This window comes from Cuculus canorus, chromosome 7, assembly GCF_017976375.1.
Source record: "Cuculus canorus isolate bCucCan1 chromosome 7, bCucCan1.pri, whole genome shotgun sequence".
NCBI classification, from domain to species: domain Eukaryota; kingdom Metazoa; phylum Chordata; class Aves; order Cuculiformes; family Cuculidae; genus Cuculus; species Cuculus canorus.
In genome coordinates, this window is record NC_071407.1 from 22,479,256 (window position 1) to 22,488,084 (window position 8,829).

At 44.3% G+C, this 8,829-nt stretch overlaps 1 protein-coding gene across 1 annotated transcript; it reads right to left on the minus strand.

Moving 5' to 3' along the window:
- Positions 1-416: 416 nt before the first annotated feature.
- On the minus strand, positions 417-8,306 carry COMTD1 (catechol-O-methyltransferase domain containing 1). Its single transcript, XM_054072064.1, has 7 exons — positions 8,145-8,306; positions 5,777-5,910; positions 4,470-4,575; positions 3,539-3,661; positions 3,235-3,285; positions 1,684-1,817; positions 417-1,016 (listed from the first exon to the last, which is right to left on the minus strand). Exons 1-7 carry the CDS (start codon positions 8,224-8,226, stop codon positions 864-866), a joined length of 783 nt encoding a protein of 260 aa, XP_053928039.1. The 5' UTR covers positions 8,227-8,306; the 3' UTR covers positions 417-863.
- Positions 8,307-8,829: the final 523 nt, after the last annotated feature.

Consider the following 8,829-nt stretch of genomic DNA (forward strand, 5'->3'; position numbering starts at 1 on the left):
TATTGCATCCTCACACAATGATCCTCTTCCTTCTGTAGGCTTGCCACCAGTTCTCTGTGCTTGCAGCTTTCTAGGAAACGAACACCTAGCAAGATGCTTCTTTGGTAGGCAGGTGGGAGGGAGAGAGTAAGGAGGAAGAACTGTTTGGGTTTTCTTCTTGCCCACTTGCTCTTTCTATTCTGACTTGCAAAAAATCTACCTGTCCTATTACCTAGGTGAGAGAAACCCTGTGCTTGCACACAACTGGTTTAGGGAGAGCTCTGTTTTGGAAATCCTGTTTGACCTTTGACATGCTTTTAAAGACAACTTTGTGTTCCCTCCCCAGATCGTGCATATTTGAGGCTCCTTATGTAGCACCCTTCAAAGATTATCTGTGACTTTTAACATCATTAGTTTGAGAAGACTGGCTAGAAATCTCTTTAATATCATGTATATTTAATTAAAAATCCACTTTTCTATTATGGCTTTTAACATTAGTAAACTCCACTTCTTTTCCTTTTGATTATTCTGCTACTCTGTAGCCTCTTTTAGGAGAGAAAATGACTTTGTTGTATTGACTCTCTTGCAACTTTGTCATTGTACAGAGGGAGATTTTCTTTAACCACTGGCTTACAAGGACAACTTCATGAAAGTTAACTTGCTTTATTACAAGTAAAATAAGAAACCACTGTAAATCTCAAAATAAGTCTCTGTTCTCAAGTTAGCTGTCATTAGAATCCTGCTGCTCCTAACATGTTCTTTCCCAGGCTATACTATCCAGTGGAGATACAGGTTAAATAACTATTTTTTGATATTGCTCTGCCTGCATTCTTCCTGATGACTTGACATGGCTGATTGTTCCCCATGTGCAGGGCTGCCTCCAGTTACAGCTTGAATGCTAATGTGACTCCATCCCCCATTGGAAGCATGCTGATGTTGACTCGTGCATCTCTGAGAAGCTTCTCATTGAGGTGGTGGATGCTCTGGGTTTCGAAGTCATCCTTCCTTGGTTTTAGCACCTTTCCACTCCTAAGGACCTATTGAAAAAGGAAACAGCGTGCACCTTGTTTGTTCCAATACGTTCCTTGGGCCACAAAAGAAGCTTTTGAAAAGGTCCTGCATATTTTCTAGAAATTGATGGCATTTATTGTGGTAGGTTTCTAGTGGCCTTTGACATGGAGCTCTCATAAGCGGGTGGGATTTGGAGTCCACAGAATTAAAAAAATTTAAAAATGTGATTAAACATAGGTATTTTTAAAAGCCCTCATTTGTTCTTTGTTTGTACTAAGAGTTATTAATTGGTAACTTATTAGTAGTTACTGATTACAAGTGCTACCTTTGATCTTTGCTAAGAAATATACACAGCAGAAAATATGCTATGAGACAAATCAGAATACAGAGCATTCCTTGTGATGAATTACAAGTTTCTGTTATCACAGGCTGTTTGTGTACTCACAAATATTTAACACATTACTTCTTACTTCCATAAGGTTTTACTCCTTGCATGTATTAGTGTTCCTTACAGCTTGCTTTAGGAATTGATGTCGAATTTTAAAAGCCTTCTTTATATAACACGGAACAAACATGCTGCAATTGGCAACTGAGCTGCAGGTCAGAAATCACATTACTACAATCCCACTGTGACTTTTGTTCTTCTCCCAGAGGCAAAAGCAGTGCTACTACAACTACAACTGCAGTACTTACATTATCAATAGCGATTATTCCCCCTTTCCTTATGAGGCGCAAACATTTTTCATAGTACTCATTGTAGCTTTCTTTATCCGCATCAATGAAAGCAAAGTCAAAGGTTTCTGCTTCTCCACTGGCCAGCAGTTCATCTAGATGAGCAACAAAGCGAGCCATCACACCCTGGTTAATGCTGTGTCGGAGGAAGTCGTCCGTTTCTGTCAAAGTTCTCATTAAATAATGTTATTGGTGCCTTGACCAGGCAGCCTATTCCTCTACAGCTAATTACTAGAAAAGCTTATCCCACAGAAACTAATCTAGCCATGATGTATGCCATAAAACACTTGGTTACTGAGTTCTGCCTGCTTGGAAGTTTATGGAGGAATTGTAAACCTGCAGGATACAGCTGGGATTGCTGAAAGGTACAGTCAAAACAATGCAAGCAGTTTGAAACTGGATACGCTCTGCACCTTCAGCTAATTTTTAAGCTGACAGGGAACTGTTTTCTTAATTGGATGAAGATTTTTCTCACATTTATGCTAAGATTTCACTGATAATCAAGTTCCATGATATAGGTAAAGAACAAATTCTGTCAGAGATTTTTAACACAGCAAAAGATTGCTGCAAGTATTCCCTCTCTGGCAAGTGGAATTCAGGTTTGAGTTCTCCTAAACAGGCTTCTTGATCAGGAACTCAAACCCATCCATTGCAGAGGTGCTAACCGCTCCTTCGCAAGGCTCTTGGCTACCCATCTCACCTGCCCTCACCCTCTGTCACCAGGGGATCTTTGTGTCAGAAGCACTGCTAGGCAAAGCTGCCCATCAGATGCTAAGGACAATTCATCCTAGCAGCCTGCCAATATTTGCCTCCTGAGAAAGGAAGGAAGAATTTGGAAGTAATGCAAGGTGATGGATGTATCTGGATCTGTGGATCCATCAAACACCTTTGCTGGAAACCTCCTTCTGCCTCCTCCATTCCTAGCAAATCTCTTGCGTTTTCAGAATATTTATTAGTACCCTCTCTGCCCTGTATTTCCTTTTTCCTGGAATGAGAAAAGTAATTGCTTTCTAATGCTTTTGACAGACCCTACGTTTGAACTTCTCTAGGTACAATTCATCTGTTAGACTCTTAAGTTCTGTATTGGCTTCTTTTTTTCTTCTGCACTTCAACCCTTTCAGAAAACTCTTCCTGTCTGTAACAAATACTTGCTTAGAGTGGACAATAGGAGAAATTGGGCTTTGTTTAATTAATCTCTTTTAATCAGCTTTCCCAGAAGCAGCTGACAATAGTACTTCACAGATTAAACCAGGCAGTGGACAGGACAGGTGACCAGTACAGAAGAAGGATTTTCCTCCTCTCTGCTAGCACGCAGGAAAACTGAACTTAGGAAGCTGTGAAGTTTTCTGTTTGTTTGTTCATTGTGGTGTTTTTTTTTTTTTTTAATATAAGAAGCTGTCTCACTGTTAGCAAAGGGCTCACATCTACAAGCATATTTTATCTAGGTTTCATCATTATATCCATCTTCTATTTCTAGGGAAGGGAAAAATAACAGCATTTTAGGCTACATACCAAGTGTTTGAATTGCTGGCTTAATCCTCAGGTCAATTTTATGCTCTACTCCTGCCTAGAATGAAAAAGAGCAAAGAATTGGTGAAAGTGGTCAAGAAATAACCAGACAGGAGATTGCACTAGGGCAGTGGTGTTCAGATATTTTTCCTGTTGTTTCTAGTTTCATACAGTACTTGTCCCTCGCAGTTGAATTGTCTCAGCCTCCTTTACAGGAGTGCTTCTGTATGAATGTGCAAGTCTAAGGCACCAAAATCCCTTGGCATGCAAATGCAGCTGTACCAACATATAACGGAAGAGATGCTACTTGCCTCTTTCCATAGCGGCTTTCCAATTTTGGCATAGTCCTCGTTTATATCACAGGCAATAACTCTGCCGTTATCTGGCAGGACAAGGGCCATATTCAAGGTATTATAACCCGTGAAAACACCTAGGAAAAACGTAGGAGTCATTAACACTTAACATATTGTAAATGGTGAACTACAGGAATTCCCTTTAGGAATAAAAAACCTAGAAGAGTCAAGGATGGCAATTTGGTAATGGACACAAAAGCTTTTCCACTTCAATTTAATGCAATGGGGAATTGGGAGGAATATTTAATCTATCTTTTAGCAAGCCTTAACATTGGCTTTTTTTCCTACAAATCAGGACAGAGTTTGATCCTGCCTCTGAGGGAACACCCTTACTTAAATTGGAGCTAAATCCTGAGCCAAAGGGACTAGAGGAGCAGCAAACCACATGGTAACAAGGGCATCCTAACAGCCAGGCCAGAACGAAGATTGTGGAAACCCCTACCTGACTGCTCAGCATCACCCTGGCTCTGGGACATCCTGCTAACATAGGTCCATTAAGGAAAGTAGATTGGATTATGGGCCTGTGCAGCAAAACACTTCCTTCTGGCAAGACACTGATATGGAAAGGGAAGAACACACCCTGTCCTGCAACTTCTGTTTGACATTGGAGACCCAAGCAATCTGTTGAGCTCAGCTTTACAGACTGCCTCTGAGCTGATAAGACATCCATGGCAATGCCAGAGTTACTGAATGCATGGACTATCAAAGTGGTAAGTAAGTGCAAATCAGATGCTATTTTTCACGCTCACTAATTAGTTTGCTCACTAATTGATACGACAGGGATGCTGTGCCTTGTGTTTAGGTATCTTATCTTAAGTAAACATGGCTGTATTTGGAGAAGCACAGCTTTATTCTGCTATAGAGAGGAAAAAGTGACACTCTTACCTATTTCAATAACTTTCTTGGCCTTAATGAGTTTGACCAAATTTGCCATGAGCTGAGCCTGGTCACAGGACACCATCATTCTACCGCAGGGATGATCAGCAGTGAGCTAGAAAGGGGGGAAAAAATAACATATCACAACAAACAGCCCTCACAGCTTCCAAAACAATATTCTAGGGGAAAAAAAAAACCAACAGGGAAAACAGATACTCCCACCGTTCTCTTTTTGGATGGCTTTGTGCTCCATCTAGGAGCCAGAAACCAGTCTGAATTGAACAGTAACTAAGGAGGGTGGGGCGTGTGTGTTTCATACGCAGTGGCTAATCTCTAAAAGCAGTGACACGTCCCAAAGTCCCTGAGAAGGGGGCAGGAGGAGAAGCAGGGCTGTGATGTGGCAGTACAGTGGAAAAGACAGTCCTCCCATTTCCTTTCTTCCTCTAGGGCTCATTCCAACCAACTACCTCCAGTAATTAACATTTAATTGCTTTTACACAGGGGTAGTTTGTCTCACTTGAAATGACTCAGTCCTGAGTCAGGAGGTCTGTTCTGAGCTGGAGAACATCACTTCCCTGAGCTACAGTTTCCCTATACGCTAACTAAAAAGAACAGAAGTCATCTGTTCGTGTTAAAATCAAGCGCAGCCCAAACACGTGGTCTTGGGAGCCATGGATAAAAAGGCATGCCTAAACCACACACCAGTACTATTAAATACTTATTTGGGCAGTCATGAACATTGAAGAGTCAGGGCAATACCACTTTAAAATAAATTCTTGTGTACGTTTTGGGATTTAATAGATTGGACGACTTTGTGTTGCTTCTTTTGTGTAGGACGAAGATCCAAGCAAAGTGGATTTAACCTGGATTTTCTCTGGATCAGATGCCATCAACAAGTATAAATATGCATACAGAGTGGTCTCTAAGGACTGCAAATCCTGGAAAGCGCACGAGTGAGGAGAGGAAGAGGATTCAAGCTATCTTTCCATGTACATTATATAATGGTCTCTACCAGTAAGTAGGATTTTAGTTTCCTCCTCAAGGTACTGGGTTATAAAACTAGCAGAGAAACCTTAAGGGGCAGGGAATGTCCTTAGGAATGCCCATAAGGAACTGACAGCCATACAGCTGAGGCTGCCTGTAGTCCCTCCTGGATGATCTAGTAGTTTTGTGCACTACCACCCAGGACTGTGCAAACAAGATGAAGGTATGGATGTCACAAAGAGGCCAGCAGTTCCGGACAAGGCAGGGGCAATACCAAAAGGTCCTAGTGGAGCACTAAACAGAAAACCTGTGTCAAGGGATAAAATACTGACCAGTCGCAACTTCTTTAGAATCGGGTGTTCACGCAAAGAGTGATCAAGTATGTACTGCCAGAGAGGACTGCTTTTCCCGATAATACTCTTGGATGATTTGGGTATCCCAAAAACTAAAGAAGGGCATCTTTTACCTACAAAAAGATAAGGAATAATAAGATCTTTTTGTGAGTTACTGCCTGCTTAAGTAAAACAAGTACTTAGGTGTTACTAAAGGTTCGAAAGTTCTTGGCTCTAAAAAATACAGCGAAAAAGGAAAATGCAGTGTAGCTGGGAAGCTCTTTTTTTTCTAACTTTTTTCCCGTTCTTTTTAAACTGTAAGATGTCCAGCCCTAAGTCTGCAAAGGCTGACAGAGAAAGGCTCAGGTACTGTGTTGTTTAGTGGCCTGCGTGAAGGTTAAAAGATGTCACATTCTTACAGGACAAGTAACCACATCAAAACTCAGAGAGCAAGCATAAGGAGACAGGCATGACTGAGGTATGCTCTTTTCTTCATCTAGGGGCCTTGTTTTGCAGATGGATGGAGGCTGCTGGTCTTTAGGGCCACCAGCTGATGCATTTTCTCAAACCCTCTGTCCTAATGACTTGTCTCCTGCCCCTGATCCAGGGAAATCTGGCATTGCTCAATGGCTTCTTCAGCATGAAACCAGTATGCATAGGTTCTGAAAGCTGAAGTTTAAGGATTATTGCCTGTCTACTAAAAGACAGAATCGATCACAGAATCATAGAATGGTTTGGGTTGGAAGGGGCCTTAAAGCCCATCCAGTTCCAAGCCCCTGCCATGGGCTGGGACATTTCCCACTGGATCAGGTTACTCCAAGCTCCATCCAAACTGGTCTTGAACATCTCCAGACATAGGGCAGCCACTTCTCTGGGCAACCTGTGTCAGTGCCTCCCCACCCTCACAGGAAAATATTTTTTCCTAAGATCTCATCTAAATCTCCCCTCTTTCAGTTGAAAACTGTTCCCTCTCATCCTGTCCCTGCACTCCCTGATCAAGAGCCCCTCTCTAGCTTTCCTGGAGCCCCTTTCAGTACTGGAAGCTGCTCTATGGTCTCCGCAGAGCCTTCTCTTCTCCAGGCTGAACAACTCAACTCTCTCAGCCTATCCTCGTGTGGGAGGTGCTCCAGCCCTTGGGTCACCTGTGTGACCTCCTCTGGACTCACTCCCAACAGATCCATGTCTTTCCTGTGCCAAGGGCTCCAGAACTGAATGCGGGGCTCCAGATGAAGTCTCATGAGAGCAGGTGCAGAAGCCCCTCTCTTGCCCTGCTGCTTACACTTGTGATGCAGGCTAGGACACAGTTGGGTTTCTGGGCTATGAGCGCACTTTGCTGGCTCGTGTTGAGCTTCCCATGCACCAGCACCCCAAGTCCTTCCCTCAGGGCTGCTCCTAATCCATTCTCTGCCCAGCCTGTAATTGTGCTTGGGATTGCCTCGACCCAGACATGCAGCACTTTGCATTTCCTGATAGTTTTTTTTGCTATTAAAAACATTCTCATTTCAAGGTTTTTACTTATTTTCTGTTCATATGTCTATTTTACAGCCGATTATGGGGAGGAGTGGATGATTGTGGCAATTCCCTGAAGCCAAAAGGTAAGCACAAGCCCAACCCCAGCCTCCATTCCTGCCTGACCCTGGTCTTGAGCTTCCCCTGGAATGAAAGCGAAACTGTTTCCAGTCTATAAAGGTGTGACCAGGACATCACACGGCTTTTCCTGGCTGCTCTGATAACTGCGTGTCCCCACCCTTGCTGGGATCCTGGCCTGGGAGTACCTGGATTACTGGGAGCAGTGATACAAGAAGTAGCTGCTATTACAAAAAGTGGGAATTCTTTTGGTTAAGCTAAAGTAGAGTTAATTTCATCTAAGTAACCGTATTTTTTTCCTATAAGTTAGACAGAATGTTCCTCTGATAGTATGGGGTTTTATAGCATGTTTTTGTTCCAACAGTGTTTTTCCAGACCTGTTCATTCTGTGGCGATAACGTTCTGTGTTCAGTGTGATCTGTGCTGATCTGAGGCGTCTTCTCTGATCACCTCTGTTTGCTGCCTCTCCCCATCTCCAGTGCAAGGTCAGAGCTGGAGCCAAAGCTCCAAACTGGCAAGAGATCTGACTGTTGTGAAGTTCATAATGACACTCAAATGGATCCTTGGAAAATAACAGAATATACACAAGATTTCTGGGGAAGTTTATACATATGCATGGGATGCAGGGGAATCCGCTGTGTCCCAGCTCTTTCTGGCTGCACGCGGGCGGAGATCGCTGCCGCGTGTGCCCAGCTCTGATAAAAGCTCCACAAAGAGTCTTGGGTCGATCTGCGGGCACTTTCGGCCCCGGCACCCCCGCGCCGGCCCCGCCCCCGCTCACCTGCGAGCACCCCGGCGGCGAAGGCCACCCCCAGCATCGCCGTCCCGACGGCCACTTCTTTGGGCACGCTCAAAAGGGGCATCTCGGGCCGCGCGGCGCCCCTTCACCGCCTCTTCCTCCTCCACCAGGCTGGAGGCTCCGGCCAGCCTCCTCCTCCGGCGGGGCGGCCCCGCTCCGCTGTCTCCACCTCTTGCTCCTCCTCCCCGTTCTTCCTTCTCCTCCTCCTTCTTCTTTCTTTTCTTCTTCCTTCTTCTCTTCTCTTCTCTTCTCTTCTCTTCTCTTCTCTTCTCTTCTCTTCTCTTCTCTTCTCTTCTCTTCTCTTCTCTTCTCTTCTCTTCTCTTCTCTTCTCTTCTCTTCTCTTCTCTTCTCTTCTCTTCTCTTCTCTTCTCTTCTCTTCTCTTTCTCCTTTCCCTCCTTTCTCTTTCCCCTCCTCCTCCTCCCTTCTTTCTCTTCCTCCTTTTCCCTCTTTCTCCTTCTCCTGGCAGGGTGACCTTCACACCAAGGATGCACATCATGTGGGAGATGCGCAGCCTCCTCTCAAAGGACAGCTCTGAGGCGGGTGTGAAGGGCTGGAGCATGTCCAGAGAAGGACATGGAGCCCAGGAGAAGGACTTCTGGAGCCCAGGAGTTCTGGGAACAGCTGAGGGACTTGGGGCTGCTCAGTCTGGAGCAGAGGAGTCTGAG

Excerpts from the sequence above, each read along its gene's own strand:
- COMTD1 (XM_054072064.1), bottom strand. The coding sequence starts at position 8,226 with ATGCCCCTTTTGAGCGTGCCCAAAGAAGTGGCCGTCGGGACGGCGATG. Across the intron at positions 5,911-8,144 it reads CGCCGCCGGGGTGCTCGCAG|GTAAAAGATGCCCTTCTTTA; the intron begins GTGAGCGGGGGC and ends ATCTTTTTGTAG. Across the intron at positions 4,576-5,776 it reads TTCTAAAGAAGTTGCGACTG|CTCACTGCTGATCATCCCTG; the intron begins GTCAGTATTTTA and ends CCCCCTTTCTAG.